The sequence below is a fragment of the Neoarius graeffei genome, chromosome 15, assembly GCF_027579695.1.
Source record: "Neoarius graeffei isolate fNeoGra1 chromosome 15, fNeoGra1.pri, whole genome shotgun sequence".
In the NCBI taxonomy this organism is placed as follows: Eukaryota; Metazoa; Chordata; class Actinopteri; order Siluriformes; family Ariidae; genus Neoarius; species Neoarius graeffei.
In genome coordinates, this window is record NC_083583.1 from 69,527,019 (window position 1) to 69,548,915 (window position 21,897).

Below are 21,897 nucleotides of genomic sequence, written 5' to 3' on the forward strand. Positions count from 1 at the left end.
TCCACACGACAACGGCAACGAGATGTTATTAAAAAAAAATATCGCGTCCACATGGGCAACGGATCAGTAAAATATCAGGTACATATGGCAACGCAACGCTTGCTGAAAACGATGCAATACACATGCCACACCTCTAGGTGCGCTGTAAGATGGTCCCATCGGAGACACCAGAACAATAGAAGAAGTAAGGACGCATGCGCATAAACTATTATGCGCGAGACTTCATATTAGCCACAAAGTCAGAAAAATCTGTTCGTAAAGTTACGTTATAATGACCAAATACAATGAAAAGTATTTTTCCAGTCTCACCTGTGAAAGGTAATCCCATGTGATCTCGTTTGGACGGTAAACCTGTTGGTACAGTTAAATGCAGCACATGAATGAGGCATCTTTATTCTCCGCTTTGCCCCATCCAATCTGGCGGCGAGGATGACGTATGATTCTACGCGGAAGGCGGCGTCTTTAATGGTCCGGAATAAATTGAATGCTACACATTGATGGATTAATTTGTTGTTCTACGCCCTTTTTGAGGAATGTATTGTAGGACTTAAACCAACATCTGAAGAGGTGAGATCGCTCCTTTTTTTTTCCCTATTTTTGCTGGCGGGATTGACTCTGCCCTAAGGGCAGAGTCTCCCTCTCTCTCTCTCACTTTGCACCATTACACAATAAATATTCACAGTGAAAATATTTTGTAAGCGCGTTTCATGAACCAAGTTATAGGATTTGTTGACAACTCACATCGAGTTCGTTACACTTCTACCCGGCGTGAAGCACTGACAGTCATGTGGTTGTGACGTCATCGTAAACAACTCCGTTCTACACATCCAGACGACTTCGCAACGGCGCCGTTGCCAGATCTTTCCACTCTGGAACCCGTTCTCAAAAGATTTCGTTTTGGGGCACCCAAAACGCCGGTGCCGTGTGGACGCCAGGCCGAAACGATAAACAATTTTATCAGATTCACCTGAATCCGTTGCCGTGTGGACAGGGCCTAAGTTGTTCCAGGCAATGTTTCTGGATTCAGGAATAGCCAAATCTTTCACCTGTGGAAAGGACAAAAACAGCTACATTTTAAAGTTTGGACTTGCCCCACACTTCAAAAATGAACTGGTTTCTGTAGTTAACAATGCAGGACCATTTGTACTGATGTTTGATGAGAGTTTCAACCAGTCAACAAAAAAAAAATAAACACCTAGAGCGGCGGCTACAATTATCGACACAATCTTTTGGCCATTGCAAAAGTAGAAAAGATTTTCAATACATAAATTGTGCTTGAACAATTACTCAAACTTCCACTGGAAAAAAATGAGTTGATTCCCGATTACGTCGTGTATCGGATCACATGACACCACACCACAATTATCGACACCTTTGTCCACAGTTATTGACACCGTTCCACAATTATCGACATCCAGATGATTTTTTTAAATAAATAATCAATCGGTATGTGGTATTAAGTTAACAAAATGTTAGTTTTTATTTAAAATTTGTTTTACGTAGTCTTATATTTAGTACAAAATGTTTTATATAAATATATCTATGTCTGTGCTTATGTAAATGAGGAAGTAATTCTAATGTTTGTAAACAAATTAACTAATAATGTTTAACCTGTGTCAGCAAATCTTTTTGTTCCACTTTCTAAGGATTTTCTTAGATCACATTTTGTTAGTCATTCGTTGTTTGTATTACTTTCTAGTTTTGTAGTTTACCAGTAAATGTCAACATGCGATTGAGATTGTAATCACATGAAAATCCAGGTCAAAGGTGGATTTTTTTTTAATTGAGATTAAAAATTAAATTTTAGATTTACATCTAAAAATATAAAATGTCTACTGATATTGTAATATGTGGTAGATATTTACAACAAACTGAAAAAATCTGAATGGAATAGAAAAATCTGAATATTTCAAGCATGTAATTTTTTTATATGCTAGAAATTTAATTCTGGTCTAATTCTCTTTATTGCAATAGGATTCCAAATACTCTAAGCATTCCATTCTGTTATAAATCAGAAAAATAATTATTATAAATCACAGCACTTTTATTTTTTTAAAAGTACTTCATCTACTTCAACAATGTTACACAAAGATCAATCCATAACAGTTGTAAATGTCACTTAATTCCACAGGTTGTCGATCATGGTGGACACCGGTGAAAGTGATCGCTATTATCGAAACATCACTTGACTTCTCAAACGCGCATTTAGATACAAAATGGCGACTGTCAAATGAAAGAGTAAGAAACAAAGTAGGTTTCGACAAGGATATGAAATATCGGTGAGTTTGATAAGTAAAAACATGTCCATGATCTTTCCACCATGCTTACCTGCAATGATAACGTCCGGGTTTTCCTCAAATGGCTGATCGTACTAAAAAAAAATTCCATCTCAGGTAATGAGTTGTCATCAGATGGCAAGATCAAAGGGTTGGGGGGGTCTTCTGGTTGATTAATTAACCAATAATAACTGTTGTAACTGAAAGTCACTTTTGCAAAATTGTTTTTCATTGGTAAACCTGAAAAGGTATCGATAATTATGGACTGTTGATAATTGTAGCCGCCGCTCGAGATGTCCACGTTTGAGTTTGGGAGGCTGGTCGATGATTATAAAATCTAACATTCTAAGGACTCTTCTTAAGAATATTATATTTTCTAATCATACAAGGACAAATGCAGTGAACTGAAAAATGTCGAGTCAGAGTTGGAATCAAAAGCTAGCGAACTAAGGCACATGCATTAATCCTCTTCTGTACAAAAAACCCTGTATAGCATGTAACGTGTAATTTTTGTAGCACTTGATTTTGCATACACTACGTTTCAGACTTTAAATTTTTCAATTCAGTTTTATTTGTATAGTGCCAAATCATAAAATACATTTATCTCAAGGCACTTTACAACGAGTTTCCAGAATTTTTTTTTTCTTCTTTCTTTACATGTATATCCGTGGATTGTCATGGGTTGTTGATGGCATTAAAAAAAAAAAAACTTAAATTAGATTTGCTGATTCCTGCAGAAACCCTGTTTCATCAAAGAATCCTCCATTTACAGGTATTTTCAACCTTGCAGACGTTTGGTATTCTAGCCGTCAGTTTGTTGAGGTAATCTCCCACAAGTTGGATTGACTTGATGGGCATTTATGTGGTCAGGCTGCTCTAACAGCAACTCATTAGGGTTGATACTGGCCAAGAAGCTCACTATTTCCTCCCTAAATAGGTTTTGCACAATTTGGAGCAGTATTTTCGGTCATTGGCTTGTTGGATTGGCTTCAAGTGCCGTCCAGAGGGTAAAGGATTGTTAGTTACCACCTCCACAGGGTAAAGGCATGCATTGTAAAATGGAGTGATGACCTTTGTTCAAGATACCCTGTAGTGCCAGACTGTCTCATTTTCTCCTCCGTGCTTCACAAGTGTCAAGTGCTCACTCTTCTGGCACCTTTCATTTGTTCTGCACATAACAAATGTTCTTCTCTGTGTCCCAAACACCTCAAACTTAGGTTCTGTCCACACGGCAACGGATTCAGGTGAATCCGATACAATTGTTTATCGTTTAGGCTTGGCGTCCACACTGCACCGGCGTTTTGGGGGCCCCAAAACGCAATCTTTTGAGAACGGGTCCCAGAGTGGAAAGATTTGGCAACGTTGCCGTTGCGAAGTCGTCTGGATGAGTAGAACGGATTTGTTTACGATGACGTCACAATCACATAACTGTCAGTGCTTCACGCCGGGTAGAAGTGTAACGATCTCGATGCGAGTTGTCAACAAATCCTATAACTTGGTTCATGAAACGCGCTTACTAAATATTTTCACTGTGAATATTTATTGTGTAATGGTGCAAAGTGAGTGAGAGAGAGAGAGAGAGAGAGAAAATAGCCCTTAGGGCAGAGTCAATCCCGCCAGCAAAAATAGGGGAAAAAAGGAGCGATCTCACCTCTTCAGATGTTGGTTTAAGTCCTACAATACATTCCTCAAAAAGGGCGTAGAAGAACAAATTAATCCATCAACGTGTAGCATTCAATTTATTCCGGACCATTAAAGACGCCGCCTTCCGCGTAGAATCATACGTCATCCTCGCCGCCATATTGGATGGGTCAAAGCGGAGAATAAAGATGCCTCATTCATGTGCTGCATTTAACTGTACCAACAGGTTTACCGTCCAAACGAGATCACATGGGATTACCTTTCACAGGTGAGACTGGAAAAATACTTTTCATTGTATTTGGTCATTATAATGTAATTTTACGAACAGATTTTTCTGACTTTGTGGCTAATATGAAGTCTCGCGCATAATAGTTTATGCGCATGCGTCCTTACTTCTCTTTTTCTGGTGTCTCCGAAGGGACCGTCTTACAGCGCCCCTAGAGGTGTGGCATGTGTATTGCATCGTTTTCAGCAAGCGTTGCATTGCCATATGGACCTGATATTTTACTGATCGTTGCCCATTTGGACGCGACCATTAAAGCTACATCTTAAGCTACATCCACACGACAACGGCAACGAGATGTTATTTAAAAAAATATCGCGTCCACATGGGCAACGATCAGTAAAATATCAGGTCCATATGGCAACGCAACGCTTGCTGAAAACGATGCAATACACATGCCACACCTCTAGGGGCGCTGTAAGACGGTCCCTTCGGAGACACCAGAACAATAGAAGTAAGGACGCATGCGCATAAACTATTATGCGCGAGACTTCATATTGGCCACAAAGTCAGAAAAATCTGTTTGTAAAATTACATTATAATGACCAAATACAATGAAAAGTATTTTTCCAGTCTCACCTGTGAAAGGTAATCCCATGTGATCTCGTTTGGACGGTAAACCTGTTGGTACAGTTAAACGCAGCACATGAATGAGGCATCTTTATTCTCTGCTTTTCCCCATCCAATCTGGCGGCGAGGATGACGTATGATTCTACGCGGAAGGCGGCGTCTTTAATGGTCCGGAATAAATTGAATGCTACACGTTGATGGATTAATTCATTCTTCTACACCCTTTTTGAGGAATGTATTGTAGGACTTAAACCAACATCTGAAGAGGTGAGATCGCTCCTTTTTTTCCCTATTTTTGCTGGCGGGATTGACTCTGCCCTAAGGGCTATTCTCTCTCTCTCTCTCTCTCTCTCTCTCTCTCTCTCTCTCTCTCTCTCTCTCTCTCTCTCTCACTTTGCACCATTACACAATAAATATTCACAGTGAAAATATTTAGTAAGCGCGTTTCATGAACCAAGTTATAGGATTTGTTGACAACTCGCATCGAGTTCGTTACACTTCTACCCGGCGTGAAGCACTCACAGTCATGTGGTTGTGACATCATCGTAAACAAATCCATTCTACTCATCCAGACGACTTCGCAACGGCGCCGTTGCCAGGTCTTTCCACTCTGGAACCCGTTCTCAAAAGATTGCGTTTTGGGGCACCCAAAACACCGGTGCCGTGTGGACGCCAGGCCGAAACGATAAACAATTGTATCGGATTCACCTGAATCTGTTGCCGTGTGGACAGGGCCTTAAATTTGTCTGTACTCCCCTGCTCATCTGTCTCTTTTATTCTTTTGTGCATTTTATCCTTTCCTGCTTATTGGCCGTCACAGATCTGGCTTTTCCTTTTGAAACTCTGCCTAGAAGATCAGCATCCTGGAATCACTTCTCCACTGTTGAAGATGAGACTGGAGTTTTGTGGGTACTATTTAATAAAGCTGCTAGCTAAGGACCTGTGAGGCATCTCTGTTTATCCTCTTGATTGTGCACCAGTGCCTCCCACTTCTTTTTCTATCCTGGTTAGAGGCAGTTTGTGCTGTTCTGTGAAGAAAGTGTTACACGGCTTTTTAAGATATCTTCAATTTCTTGTCAATTTCTCAAATGAAGTAGCCTTAATTTCTCAAAATAACAAGAAACTGAAGTTTCTGAAAGTTTTTACTTTTTGGCCATTTTGAGGCCATAATCGAACCCACAAATGCTGATATAGATAGTTTTCACTGACGTCACGGCATTCCGGGGAACGCCCCCTGGCTGCCATCTTGGAGGGCAAACAAAACGGACCATCGCCACTACTGGCTACGTTATCTCGGACGAATTTATGAAGTTATATAGTCAGTTTTCTAAAATAAAGCTCAATGTCGGCAAAATCAAGCAAACAGAAATATATAAATACACATCTCACGGTATGCAGCCAAACTGGCCTTGATTTGGGGAATTGACCCCTACGAAGTGGACAAAGATGCATTTTCAAGTGACTATGCAGGGCTGCCAAAGCCTGAAACTGCCAAAGCCTGCTCCAAAGCCTGAAACTGACTTCATCAAACTTTAAAGGCTGTCTGATATATACAGCTTTATATATTCACAGCGCGCCTTTTGGCGGATGCCGCCTGAATCGCGCAGATCCGTTTTTTTTTTTTTTTTTGGGGGGGGGGGGGGGCGTTGGAGTGTCTGATTATAATTTCAAAGTAAATTCTGTATTAAAATTACTAAATAAGCAAATCCGTTACAGTCCATGAAACAGGAAGTATAAGGATAAGAAAAAAACAGTTTAAATCGGGAAGCTGCGCACATTTGCGCAGTCCTGCACAGGCTGCGCAAATGTGCGCAGCTTCCCGATTTAAACTGTTTTTTTCTTATCCTTATACTTCCTGTTTCATGGACTGTAACGGATTTGCTTATTTAGTAATTTTAATACAGAATTTACTTTGAAAATATAATCAGACACTCCAACGCCCCCCCTAAAAAAAAAAATCGGATCTGCGCGATTCAGGCGGCATCCGCCAAAAGGCGCGCTGTTTGCATCCCAAACACAAATTAAATCATACAGAATAGACCTAAAATGTTTTTCAAAAATGACCCTTGCGTGAGTGAAGTGACAAGTTTCAAATAGAAACGTGACAAACGAGCGATATTAAGTGTACATTACAATGTAAACGTACACTCAGCAGTTCCAGTTAGGCATTCTCCAGAGAGTGTTCACATGATGTTTTGGTTTCCAAAAACAAACTTAAACACAATTGATTGTTTATTTAAACGACTTACCACTTATAAAATGATTGGAACAGACTTTGCTGTATTTGGAAGGCTGATAATCCTTGCGGTTGATTCTCACAAGCCATAGATTTCTCCTTTGTATGCTGAGTTTCTTTGTTTGCTCGCCTTTGTGTTCCCGTACAGTGGGAATTCCATAAAAGCTCCGCTTGACTTCATCATCTGACCTATTACGACAGCCGTGAATACAACAGGTGTGCACCACTGCTAGCTTTAAATAGTAGTAATGTAACTATAAATGTAAATAATGTATAAATGAATGTAACTCGCGCGCTACAATGTGTGCTCAGTGACCCGTACGGTAAGCTTGCCCTCCAAGATGGCCGCCACCAGGGAATCCCCGACTCTGTGACGTCATGTGAAAACTATCTATTCCAGATATTCAAGTAGCCCAAGCTTTTCTAATGACTACTTGGCCCTTTAATGGGACAATTTAAGACAAGCTAATACAGTGTGCTATTGGAACACCGGTTTAATGGTTGCTGAGAATCAGACTTTCTTCCTCAGGAGGTTCTTCCCTGCCACCGTCACCTCTGGTTTGCTTCAATTTAAATTTTATATTTGGATTTCTGTAAAAGTGTTTTGTGATGTCCAATGTTAAGTGCTATAAATAAATAAAATTGTAATCAGTGTGATCAGTGACCCCATACACCTGACAGCATGTTTAACTCTTGTTTAAAATCCTATTGTATTTATGAATAAGGATTTCTTACGAAACATTAAAAAAAAAAACACTCATTGTTGCCTTATCTGGCTTCCTTACAAACTATTATTAATTATCCAGCTCATTCTCATCTTAACAGGGAAATGTGAGTCATGTAAACAAATATCGTGATTTGCCTCTGTGTGTTTGTTACTCTGCAGCCTAAAGGAAAAGTTGGAACCAAAGGCAAAAAGCAAATCCATGAGGAGAACAAAGCTACTCTGAAATTCTACACCAGAGTCATTATAGGAGCCAATGTAAGACATCTCTGCTGTGCTTTTTGACCTTGTGATTTGGTGCTCAAATTAGCTTTGCCTCACAAATTTCATTTCTTTCATACTTCAGACTGTGTACACAACTGTGAATCTTATTTTCTGTGACTCATCGTTCTGGACATGGGTAAGTACACGCCAGTCTGTCTTTGTCATTGGTTTGCGTTTGCTGCTAATGATAAAGTTGTGACTATTGTTAATTAGTTCCTAACACCACAGGATTGTCACAAAAAAAAAAACCCTTCTGTGACATGTCCTACTGCTATAAAGCAGACTCAGGTGTGTTTGATACCGTTGTCAAGAAAGCATAATGTTTGTCTGTCAGTTTCTAAAAACACTCACTCTCTGATAAATCACATGCTTGTGTTTTTATCCCAGTTCTCCTTACTGTTTGCACTGGTGGTGTATGTTGGGAGCTACAGGTCTATGGCAGCGATGGCCAAACCAGCCTTTGCTGAGAGTGGCACTTTACTGGATGGAGGAATAGATCTCAACATGGAGCAGGGCATGGCAGAGTGAGTTAAACTTGAACTCCTGTGATTTAATAATTCTGGACCAAAGTCCAAATTAAAAAAAAAAAGATTTAACATTGTTATTTTATTAATTGCAGAATGTCAAAATGTTTGTAGTGGAGGATAAACACCTAAGTTAGAAATGTCAAAACGTTACATTAATATTCACTAAAGTTCATGGTCTCGTTACACCTGTGATTTAAAGTCAGTTTTCTAAGTGCACTGTTCAGATTCGGATGCAAATAACCTGTGTGTGGTTCACACCCAGAGGTTGATGGATTTTTCTTGAATAGAAATCTGAGGCAGTACTGCCTTTGTACCACCTAGTCCATCGCCTTGAAACACAAGTGCTTGTGTTGTTTATGCCTGAGAAAAGTGGTTTTTTTTTTCTTTGCTGACAAAAGTAATATGATGTAGACAACCAGAAATAACACATGAAGGTGTGCCAGCACGGTGGTGCCGAGGGTGGATTTGCCGCCTCAGTGCAGTGCAGCCGGACTGTGAAAACAGTCAAAAAAAAAAAAAGTCAAGTCTACAATCACCTACAATTCAACTTTCTGAATTGTTTTAGATGTGGGTCTGACTGGAATCAAACATGACACATTGTTGATTTAAAGCTGAGAGTACATTAAGTTCCATCTCGTTAGAGTTGACTGGCTTGTAGAAGGCCATATTGTTTACAGATTTCATGTTTTTGAGGTTTAGACTCTACGGAGTAATATGGAACTAATTTCGTGAAGATGGGGGGGGGATCCTAGGATTAGTTCACAAAAGTAGATTTTACATATTATGCAAAATATTGTAAACTTAAGGGATAGAGCTGAATAGTCCAAAAGGCACATTTGACAGTTTCAGCCAAAGAATCAGCAGAAGGTTCATTATACACCTTATTTCAAAAGACACATGTTCTGGTATTTCGTATAAAAACATGGACAGCTCTCAGTGGCCTATTTGAGTAAGATTGCATAAATCACTAGATAGATGTACCATTCACGTTTTGTGATGTTGCCTCAATAATAATCCTCAGAATTGTCCGTTCATGCAAATCCACTCAACCAGTCCTGAGTTACAGCAGTTTGAGTGAACTCAAGGATTGACTGGTATGTGGAAACCATACTGTTTACAAATGTCAACATGTTTTGGTTAATTATTGAGGGTCCAATCTTTACAACTGTCCAAATCTCTGCAACTGATCATGAGTAAATATTTGAATAAGTTATGCTCTGCTCTACTGGGATTGATTTGCATGTGGCAGCCATATTTGTTTAAAAATGTCAATGTTTTTTTCCTGATTATTGAGAAATTTGGACTTGGGAGCAAACAAAAATAAAAATAAAACATTTTCACAGTATGACTTTCCAAAGAGATTTATGGATATGGTGAAGGAGGACATGAGGACAGTTGGTGATGCAGAAAAAGATACGGAGGACAGGAGAAAATGGAGGGATATTATCCGCTGTGGCAACCCTTAACGGGAACAGTCGAAAGAAGACAGTTCAAGAGATTTAACCCCCTGAAAATACTAGCAGCAGGGTTCCAAGCAGTGGAAGCAAGTACTTGGTCCTGAAATAATAAGAAGAGGAAGAAGAACTATACTGTAGCTGCAAGCTGCGATCTATGGGGTCCAAGCACACTTTGCAAACAGCATCCTCAGTAGACTGTTCCAGCCAAGTTACATACAGCATTAAAGAGACAATGGAAGAAAATACCTACTGAGCCCAGAGAAGTCACCGGCGCTTCTGGACACAGTTCACATAAGGCTTCCTTTTTGTACAGTAAAGTTTTAACTGGCATTTGTGGATGTAACTCTATATTGTAGTGCTTGATAAAGGTTTGCCAAAGTAATCCCGAGTCCATATAGTTATACCAGCTATAGATGAATGATGGTTCTTGATGCAGTGACGTCTGAGGGATCGGAGATCATGGGTGTTCAGATTAGGCTTCCGCCCTTGCCCTTTCCGCACCGAAATTCCTCCAGATTCCTTGAAAAATGTATATTTTATTACCGTAGAGGGTGAAATATAGGGCTCGACATTAAGCATTGCCCGGGACAAGTGAAAACATGCATTTGGGCAAGTGGGATGTGCCCCAGACATGCCCAACTGGGCACGCTGGAATGAGCGTATATTACGAACTAGCACCACAAAAATTAGACTTATTTCAGTTCCTAAAAGCGTCCCTCACTACGTATCCGCCATTATGTCTTGGCTGTTTTCTTAGTCTTGGTTTCATTTACTGCTTTGCAAGTTATTTTATATCCCCCCGCTGTTGAAGTAATCTCATCGCCCCCTACTGGATGCGTTCCAACCTCTATGGCAAAATGAATGGGAATATCTTTTCAAAAAATTACATTTCGGGTTACACTTCAAAGTTAAGACAATGGCTTCCATATGTTGTGCATGTCGGGCATCTCTATCAATCCTGGTGATCATACTTTATTTTTTTCACTGATTTGAATTGTTTTGAATGTGTTTTTTTTTTTTTTTAATAAGCTGATCAAAGACTACACGGACCCGACGTCGCGTATGTGACGTCACCGCAAGTCTAGCGCCTTTCCAAATCTGTAGCAGGTAGCGGCCGGCGAGTAACCTACATCAGCATGCCGATTTGTATAGCGTGGTTGGCCAAGTATTTGTGTACCAATAAGAAATGCATCCCTCGTGGGGATAACCATTACAGATCAGGGTCAGCTGCCGCTATTCACAAGTACCCCTTTTCCACCAAATCAGTTCCAGGGCTGGTTCGGAGCCGGTGCTGGTTCACAATTCGTTCAACTTGCGAGCCAGCTGAGAACCAGCTTGCTTTTCCATCGCTCACGGTGCTAAGAGAAGACACGTCAGTTACGTCGTTGTATACATCAGTTACGTCGTTGTATACGTCATTACGTCGTTGTATTCGTCATTATGTCGCTGTATACGTGAGTTACGTCGCTACGTTTGCATAAACCTTGGCGCGAATATCGAAGCAAAAACAACGCGGAAGAAGCAGCAGCAACAACAATAATAATAATGGATGACTTCGCGTTTGTACAGCTGCTGCTTCTTGTCGCTTAAAAATGGCGATCTTTCGCGGTCTTATTGTTGTCGGTCTTAACAACTCGCCCGCCCCCTCCCCGCTGACGTAAGCGGTTCTTTCCTCTGGCCCAGCAGAGAGTTGGTGCTAGCCTGGAACCGGTTTTTCTGGCCCCAGAGCCAGTTCTTTGTCAGTGGAAACAGAAAACCCGGTTGCAAACTAAGCACTGGCCCCGAACCAGCCCTGGAACTGCTTTGGTGGAAAAGAGGCAAGGGAGAGCTGTCAGCACTCGTAAGGGCTAAGCCTACTGCTGACGTAATATGAGCGACTCTGACTAGACAGTTTGGTTGTAGTCCGTTTCTGACAGGTTAGGCGCAATTTCGATCTTTTAAAAGACAGCGAAATTTCACCTGATACTTTCACAGTTAGTAGATAATCCCAACATATACAACATATTTTTGGGGGGTGTACAAGTTCCACGTCATAACTTCATGGGATTTTTTTTTTTTTAAATCGGGTCTATGGGATTTTCAATAGTATGGCTCTCGGCTTAGGAACGCTACCACTAGGATCGCTGTGTTTCACTTTCCCTCCCTATAGACCCCTTTCACTGACGTCACCCGAAACCGGAAGTAAACAGACCCTGCGCCATTTTGGAAGACCAACAAACTCATGATAAGGGGATAATAACGGCAGCGGTATGTGAACCCACGAGAATAAAGTGGAGTGGCAAATGACTTAAACAAATCTGAGCTGTTTTATTTATGATTTATTGGCCCAACAGTAGACTTGAAAGAAACCTGTGTGAGACTTGGCAAAAAACTGTGGATATAATGGATAAGTCTGTGCATGATCTGCGGACACTTTGAGGTAAGCAAACGCAAGAAATTCAGATTTAAAACATGCTAAAGTGGCCCCAAGTTGATAACTGGATGAGGAGCAAGCCTCCCAGACTTCTACAATTTAATAATAATAATAATTTAGGATGGTTTGGGGCTTGCTCGCTGCTGCCAGGTTGGTTGTTGAGTAGCCTGACTGTTTATTTTTTTTTTTTGCGTGTGGTATCATTGTTGACGCGAGGTTGTTTTTTGAACATGCCAATGCGGACACGATTTCCCCTGATGAGTTATGACTTCAGACGCGATGCGTGTGTGGAGGTGTGGAGTCCGCGTGATATGTGCGTAAGATAGGTTTCTCATGTGTTTGGAGATCCGCGCTCCGAGACAAGCGCAAGCGCACACACCCCCAAGGGAAAAAAAGGGGCCCCCCGAAAATATCGGCATAGTTCGAACACTGAGTGTAGGCACTGGGTGTAAACAACAAATAGTTTACAATGTCTGGGTAGCAAACAGATGGCAGAATTGGTGTCAGGTCCTCCTTATGTTTCCATTCTCCCTTGCCCCGAGTCTTATCATATGGGTCAAACCCATCAATCACAGCCAGTTTCTCCACATACCGTGCCCTTTCTGCAACTGGTAATGTACTCACATAACCAGAATTATCATCCATCGTGTCACTTTACTCTCGCTCGTACTTTGTTTTATATTGTGAGTGCATGTACTTGGTTTTCCAATATGGCGCCTAACAAAATCTCGCGGCGCGGTGACGTCATGTGAAAGGGGTCTATAGACCTCTTGTGCTTGACATCACGCATCACGTGATAATTACAGCTGGGGTCAGACACATTCTTTCATGCAAGCAAGGCTGTCTTCATTATGGTTAATTTTTGCGCTGTTTTTGCTTGTTCAAACAGATAAATAGATAAAAGGCATTACCGTCTCCCCGCTATCAAGAAAAATGTTAACAAATAAAAGCAAATGCTTCAAGAACGAGGAAATGAGTGGTTAAAGAATACGAGAAGAGGGGCTCAGCCTGAAAACTCCAGAGAAATTCGCGATTGTATTTAAAATGTATTTTACAAAAACAAAGTCGGAAGTGAGGATGGAAAAGTTTGCTTAAGAATCTTGTTTTATTTTTTCTGCTCGCATTCGAGTTAGCTCCATGAAAGTGTTTTGATTTTCTTACAGGTGAAGCCGCATCTTTATTTGACACACACAAAAAAAACCCCAGATTGGGTTCAAACAACTCGGGCATAAAAAACTCAACAAGGAGCGGCATGCGCGATAAATCCTGAAAGAACAGATTAAGAGCAGAGAGAGCTGGAGCTTTATTTCTGTTATCAGAGGAACAAAATATTTATATACCAGGGTTGTGGGTTGTTTTTGTGGGGTTTTTTGTTGTTGTTGTTGTTGTTGTTATAACATCCACCTCAAGGTTTATTTAATAATAATAAAAACCTACCATGCTTCATGACGGAGCGGGCTGCACTGATTCAGTTACAGGTTGCCAGGTCAGTATAAAATACCCACAACCTACACACGAAACAATTTTAAACCAAACATTATCCTGTCTGTCGTGACGCAACAGTTTTTTTTTTTTTTTTAATAAACCTAGCGGTAGTAAGGTACTGTAAGGTACTGTTCAAGTTCAAAGTTCAAAGTTTGTATAAAGAAAACAATAGGGTGGCAAGACTTTTGTCTTGCCACCCTATTGTTTTCTTTATACAAACTTTATTATAGATTTCTATTTGATGATTTCTACATTATCGAGGCTTGAACCTACAGTTCAATCGAGGATTGAACCAACTTTACAACAGCTGCATGCATGTGAAATGGAAATAAATCAATTAAGGCAGGGATAAACTATTTTGGATAAAATTTATTATTGTCCATTACAAGTAAAAAGTAACCAATAACCAAACTTCAGCTCAATGTGTGATCTTCATTTTATGCTGCAATTCACAACTATTCTGTGGTTTTCCTAAAAATAAAAAAGTAGTACTCACAAAATAGGAGGAAAGTGGAAATTTACCCCCACTTGTCCCCCAGGGCAAGTGGGTTTAAAAGTTAATGTCGAGCCCTGAAAGGATTTGGATCTTTCCAAAATTGCTCCCATCCCAGCTTTTTTTGGAATCTGTTGTAGGCCTGAAATGCAGGAGTGGATGTATATTAACAAATGAAGTTAACTAGACAAAACATGAAATGTCTTGGGTTCATTCTGTCTGCAATGAAATACAAGTCAGTCAATGTTTTCTTTTTTTGAAATTTGAATTTTCTGTACTGCCCCAACTTTTTCTGACTTGGAGATGAAGACCAGAAATATGTTTGTGTATTACTTAAAAAATATTGAAGGCTGTAGTTGAATATGAAAGCACTAGAGTAGATGGTCTGGTCATGATTATTAATCCTTTGGTCATTAACTACATCTGCTGTTTCAGTCCTGTGGCTAGCTTGAAAACCATACTGGTACAAATCATACAAACTGTAGGAACCACCTGCACTACAGTGGAGTTGAAATGCACTTTTCTTCCTTTTGAGGGTATCATTATATATGACAGTGTCTTGCAAAAGTATTCATCCCCCTTGGTGTTTGTCCTGTTTTGTCGCATTACAAGCTGGAATTAAAATGGATTTTTGGAGGGTTGGCACCATTTGATTTACACAACATGCCTACTAGGGCTGAACGATATATTATCGTATCTATATCTAGATATGAACATTCAAGATATTAATATCGAAAAAGCGACGATATAGATTTCCCCTCCCTGTGCTCGCCCTGCATGTACAGCTCTGGCAGTCACAACAAACATCATTTTTACGATTGCCCTTGAATGCACCGCTAAGGCCAGCCAACCACAAACCTTATTTCATGCTTGCTGTGGATCGACAGCTGAAGCCAACCAATGACAAACATATGAGGGCGGGAGTGAGGGAGACGGAGACCGACGCGCGCACACTACAGACACAGCGGGGAAATTAAAAAGAAAGAAAATGAGTGCGGAAGATAATGCGGCCGGTGGCGGTGCAGAATCTGACTTGGTGCCAAAACATAAATCATCCTCCATTATTTAGAGGTATTTTGGATTCAAAAAGGACGATTGTAGGACTCCCTATGTGTGGGTGGAGCACAGAGGACGGCAGGACAGGGATCAGGTTCCAAAATAGCATTTATTGCTAGACTTTTCAGTTTAAACAATAATTCATTCAAACAGACACACACAACCGGCGTCTGGTTCAGGGATGAGCTACCTCCGCTCTCACTCTCCCTCCTCATATAGGGCGCGGTCACTGGGAAGACACACAAACACAGGTTAATTGCTCTCAGGTGAAGTGATTCTGCCACTTGCCTTCCCTGACTCCACCCTCCTGTCACAGACCGGCGCTTGACCACGCCCCCGCTGCCACATACCCCCACCGCCCGACTCAGGCCGGGCGCCCATCTGGCCTGCAGCCGACTCCCCCCCCCCCCCTTGACGGGAGAGGAAGTCCGCCACGACCATCTGCGCCCCCGGCCTGTGGACCACCTTGAAGTTGAAGGGTTGGAGTGCCAGATACCAACGGGTGATCCGCGCGTTTGGCATCCTTCATGCGGTGGAGCCACTGGAGGGGCGCGTGGTCTGAACAGAGGGTGAAAGGGCGCCCCAGCAGGTAGTAACGGAGGGCGAGGACCGCCCACTTGATCGCCAGGCACTCCTTCTCAATCGTGCTGTAGCGCCCCTCACGCACTGACAACTTCCGACTGATGTAAAGGACCAGGCGGTCCTCCCCCTCCACCTGCTGGGACAAAACGGCCCCCAGCCCTCTGTCCGACGCATCTGTCTGTAACATAAAAGGGAGAGAGAAGTCAGGGGAGTGTAAAAGTGGCCCCCCACACAGTTCAGCCTTTACCTCAGAGAAAGCCCGCTGACACTGCTCTGTCCACTGGACCGGATCTGGCACTCCCTTTTTAGTGAGGTCAGTCAGCGGGCTGGTGACGTCCGAATAATTAGGTATAAACCTACGATAGTAGCCAGCCAGCCCCAGGAACCGTCTCACCCCCCTTTTTGGTCTTGGGCCTCGGGCAGGCCACAATCGCTGCTGTCTTATTAATTTGGGGACGCACCTGCCCATTGCCCAAGTGGAAGCCCAGATACCATACTTCCACCCGCCCAATCGCACACTTCTTTGGGTTGGCAGTGAGTCCCGCCCGCCTCAGCGACCTAAGGATGGCCCTCAGGTGTTGCAGGTGCCGCTGCCAGTCATTACTATAAATGATAATATCGTCCAAATACGCAGCCGCATAGGTGGCGTGGGGCCGGAGGACCCTGTCCATCAGCCGCTGAAACGTCGCGGGCGCCCCAAACAGCCCAAACGGAAGTGTGACGAACTGGTGTAAGCCGAACGGCGTGGAAAAGGCCGTTTTCTCCCGGGATAATGGAGTCAAGGGGATCTGCCAATATCCCTTCGTTAAATCCAGTGTCGAGTAAAAGCGAGCCGTGCCTAGTCGATCGAGCAGCTCATCAATACGAGGCATTGGGTACGCGTCGAATTTAGACACCGCGTTGACTTTTCTATAGTCCACACAGAACCGGACCGAGCCGTCGGCCTTGGGAACCAAGACCACCGGGCTGCTCCAGTCGCTGTGGGACTCCTCGACGATGCCCATTTCGAGCATGGCCTGAAGTTCTTCCCGAACCACCTTTTTTTTGTGTTCGGGTAGTCTATAAGGGCGGCTACGCACTACCACCCCCGGGGGTGTCTCTATGTGGTGTTCTATGAGGTTAGTGCGACCGGGCAGGGGCGAGAACACATCCGAAAACTCGGCCTGCAACTGGGCGACCTCCGTGAGTTGGGTCGGGGAGAGGTGGTCTCCACAGGGGACCGGAGAGGTACGTGAGGCCAAATTCCCTTTTTGAACCTCCGGCCCCAGCTCCGCCTTCTCCGGAACTACCGACACCAACGCCACGGGGACCTCCTCGTTCCAGAGTTTGAGCAGATTGAGGTGGTAAATCTGTAGCGCCCCACCCCTGTCTGTTCGCCTCACCTCATAGTCGACGTCCCCGACTCGCCGTGTGACCTCAAAGGGTCCTTGCCACTTGGCGATTAATTTGGAGCTCGACGTGGGCAAGAGTACGAGTACTTTATCTCCCGGTGTGAACTCTCTAAGGCGCGTACCCTTGTTGTACAGGCGGGCTTGCCGTTCCTGGGCCTGCCGCAAATTCTCCTGAGTTAGGTGGGTGAGCGTGTGGAGTTTTGCGCGCAGGTCCATAACGTACTGAATTTCATTCTTACTTTGTGAAGGTCCCTCCTCCCAATTTTCCCGCAGCACGTCCAGGATGCCGCGCGGCTTACGCCCATATAATAATTCGAACGGGGAGAACCCCGTGGAGGCTTGAGGGACCTCTCGCACTGAGAACAGCAAGGGTTCGAGCCACTTATCCCAATTACGTGCGTCCTCACTTAGGAATTTTTTAATGATATTTTTGAGGGTGCGGTTGAACCGTTCTACTAAACCGTCCGTTTGTGGGTGATATACACTGGTGCGGATCGGCTTAATCCCCAATAACCCATACAGTTTGCGTAGTGTTCGTGACATAAACGTAGTGCCTTGATCAGTCAGAATCTCTTTCGGGATTCCAACTCGGGAGATGACGCGGAAGAGTGCTTCTGCAATACTGCGTGCTGAGATATTGCGCAGAGGCACTGCTTCCGGGTATCGCGTTGCATAGTCCACTAGAACTAATATAAAGCGGTACCCTCGTGCTGACCGATCTAATGGCCCGACGAGATCCATCCCAATTCTTTCAAACGGGGTATCGATTAACGGTAGAGGGCGCAATGGCGCTTTTGGAATGGCCGCTGGATTTACTAACTGGCATTCGCGGCATGCCGTACACCACCTACGGACATCGCCGCGAATCCCCGGCCAATAGAATCGGGCCATTATTCGGGCTAGTGTTTTATCCTGCCCTAAGTGTCCAGCCATGGGATTAAAGTGAGCCGCCTGGAATACCAATTCCCGGCGGCTCTTTGGAATCAAAAGCTGCATGACTCGCTCTTTAGTTTGAGTGTCCTGCGTCACTCGGTATAACCTATCCTTCATAATCGCGAAGTAGGGGAAGGACGGGGTGGCATTCGGCGGGAGCGTTTGACCATCGATTACTCTCACTTGGTCAAACGCATGCCGCAGAGTCTCGTCTCGCGACTGCTCTAATGGGAAATCCGCGAGGGATTTCCCAATAGAGAGAGGAGGAGCCGGTGGCTCCTCACCCTGACGCGGAGATGACGTAGACGGCTCCGCGACAACTGCTCCCGCCAAGACGACACCGGGACCTCCCCCTGTCAACTGGCAGGACCCACTCTCTACTAGGCGCGTCATTAAACCCCGAAATCCCGGCCAATCAGTCCCCAAAATTAACGAGTGGGTAAGGCGAGGATTAACCGCCGCCTTCACTATAAATTTTTCCCCTCTGAAAATAATATGGACCGACACCAAAGGGTAGCTGTGAACATCCCCGTGCACACACAAAACCTTCACCCCTTGTGCTCCCCCCAATGCCTCGTTTTGAACCAGGCTTTGGCGAATTGAGGTCTGATTACAACCAGAATCCACCAATGCCTGATATGTAGCCCCTTGGATACTCACCGGTATGCGATACGCTCCGGCCCGATCGAGGGCGGCCTCTGGCGCATCGGGGATCCGAACCACTGCGCCCACTTCCATTGCTGTGCACTGCTGTTGAAGGTGGTCCGGTTCCCCGCAGCGCCAGCAAACCGGCCCGGGCTTCCCCTCTGCACCGGTGCTCTGGGGCTCACTCACCTGAGGTGGGGGAGAGACAGACACAGAAGGGAGAAACGGGAGGGCACCGCGGGTGCGGCGGGCCGGCAGGGGTGGTGCCGGCCCCCGCCTCCGCGGTGGGGGAATGGGGTGAGGACGGGACACAGAAGGAGGGGAGAGAGAGAGAAAGAGAAGAGGAGAGAAGAGATGTCGACATCTGCTGTCCTGCCGCCGAGACAGCCGCCAGATGATCCTCCGCCAGCTCGACTGCCTGATCCAGCGACGCCGGGCGGTGGCACTGGACCCACTCCGCGGCTCCTGCTGGTAAGCGGGCGATGAACTGTTCCAGTACCACCTGATCGACGATTCCCTCGGCGTCGCGATCTTCGGCCCTCAGCCACCGCCAGCAGGCGTCCCGGAGCTGCTGGCCGAACGCGAACGGGCTGCCGACTTCCTCCATCCGCAGCGCGCGGAAGCGCTGGCGCTGCTGCTCCGGCGTGCGCCCCACGCGCTGAAGGACAGCCCGGCGAAGGTCGCCGTAGGCCAGCCGGCGATCGGCGGGGAGCTGTAGTGCAGCCAGCTGCGCCTCTCCCGTCAGGAGGGGGAGGAGGCGCGCCGCGTGCTGCTCCATCGGCCACCCCGAGGCTTCAGCGACCTGCTCGAATAATGTGAAGAAAGCCTCGGGGTCATCCTGCGGGCCCATCTTAGTTAAGGTGAGGGGAGACGGGCCCGCGGCCGGAGCGCTGGTGGGCCCCGCCGACGCGAGGAGACGCCGGAACGCCTTGCGATCTTCTTGCTGGGCCAGCACCAGGGCATCGAAGCGCCGCTCTTGTTCCTTTCGGAGTGTGACGAGCGCCTGGTGCTGGCTTTGCTGAGCCGTGGCGAGGGCGTGGACCAGGTCGGTGAACGGGGAGGATTCCATGGGGCTGCTGGGTTGGTGCTCCATTTCCCGGGTTTCGGCACCACTGTAGCTTTCCCTAGGTGTGGGTGGAGCACAGAGGACGGCAGGACAGAGATCAGGTTCAACAAACAGTTTTATTGTTCCACTTTTCAGGGGACACAATAGGTTTAAGGCAGACACTCGCGCACACACACACATCCGGTGTCTGGTTCGGGAGAGATCTCCTCTGCTCTCGCTCTCCCTCCCTAAATAGGGCGCGGTCCCTGGGAAGACACACAAACACAGGTTAATTGCTCTCAGGTGAAGTGAATCTGCCACTTACCTTCCCTGACTCCGCCCTCCTGTCACAGACCGGTGCTTGACCACGCCCCCGCTGCCACACTGGCCTGCTGCAAATTCTCCTGAGTTAGGTGGGTGAGCGTGTGGAGTTTTGTGCGCAGGTCCATAACGTACTGAATTTCATTCTTACTTTGTGAAGGTCCCTCCTCCCAATTTTCCCGCAGCACGTGCAGGATGCCGCGCGGCTTACGCCCATATAATAATTCGAACGGGGAGAACCCCGTGGAGGCTTGGGGGACCTCTCGCACTGAGAACAGCAAGGGTTTGAGCCACTTATCCCAATTACGTGCGTCCTCACTTACGAATTTTTTAATAATATTTTTGAGGGTGCGGTTGAACCGTTCCACTAAACCGTCCGTTTGTGAGTGATGTACGCTGGTGCGGATCGGCTTAATCCCCAATAACCCATACAGTTCGCGCAGTGTTCGTGACATAAACGTAGTGCCTTGGTCAGTCAGAATCTCTTTCGGGATTCCAACTCGGGAGATGACGCGGAAGAGTGCCTCTGCAATACTGCGTGCTGAGATATTGCGCAGAGGCACTGCTTCCGGGTATCGCGTTGCATAGTCCACCAGAACTAATATAAAGCGGTACCCTCGTGCTGACCGATCTAATGGCCCGACGAGATCCATCCCACTTCTCTCAAACGGGGTCTCGATTAACGGTAGAGGGCGCAAAGGCACTTTTGGAATGGCCGCTGGATTTACTAACTGGCATTCGCGGCATGCCGTACACCACCTACGGACATCGCCGCGAATCCCCGGCCAATAGAATCGGGCCATTATTCAGGCTAGTGTTTTATCCTGCCCCAAGTGTCCAGCCATGGGATTAAAGTGAGCCGCCTGGAATACCAATTCACAGCGGCTCTTTGGAATCAAAAGCTGCGTGACTCGCTCTTTAGTTTGAGTGTCCTGCGTCACTCGGTATAATCTATCCTTCAAAATCGCGAAGTAGGGGAAGGACGGGGTGGCGTTCGGCGGGAGCATTTGACCATCGATTACTCTCACTTGGTCAAACGCATGCCGCAGAGTCTCGTCTCGTGACTGCTCTAATGGGAAATCCGCGAGGGATTCCCCAATAGAGAGAGGAGGAGCCGGCGGCTCCTCACTCTGACGCGGAGATGACGTAGATGGCTCTGTGACAGCTGCTCCCGCCAAAGCGACACTGGGACCTCCCCCTGTCAATTGGCAGGACCCACTCTCTACTAGGCGCGTCATTAACCCCCGAAATCCCGGCCAATCCGTCCCCAAAATTAAAGAGTGGGTAAGGCGAGGATTAACTGCCGCCTTCACTATAAATTTTTCCCCTCTGAAAATAATGTGGACCGACACGAAAGGGTAGCGGTGAACATCCCCGTGCACACACAAAACCTTCACCCCTTGTGCTCCCCCCAATGCCTCGTTTTGAACAGGCTTTGGCGAATTGAGGTCTGATTACAACCAGAATCTGCCAACGCCTGATATGTAGCCTCTTGGATATTCACCGGTATGCAATACGCTCCGGCCCGATTGAGGGCGGCCTCTGGCGCGTCGGG

At 45.3% G+C, this 21,897-nt stretch overlaps 1 protein-coding gene across 3 annotated transcripts in view; it reads left to right on the plus strand.

The window, feature by feature from the left end:
• The window catches only part of tmem208 (transmembrane protein 208), a 30,905-nt gene that overhangs the window by 1,882 nt on the left and 7,126 nt on the right, over positions 1 to 21,897 (plus strand). For 2 of the 3 annotated variants that reach the window (XM_060941803.1, XM_060941802.1), the window contains 3 exons: positions 7,893 to 7,988; positions 8,077 to 8,130; positions 8,382 to 8,518. In XM_060941803.1, coding sequence (XP_060797786.1) covers positions 7,893 to 7,988; positions 8,077 to 8,130; positions 8,382 to 8,518 — 287 coding nt within the window. Of the gene's footprint in view, positions 1 to 2,936; positions 3,049 to 7,892; positions 7,989 to 8,076; positions 8,131 to 8,381; positions 8,519 to 21,897 lie in introns of those variants that run through there. The other variant, XM_060941801.1, reaches the window with a different exon arrangement.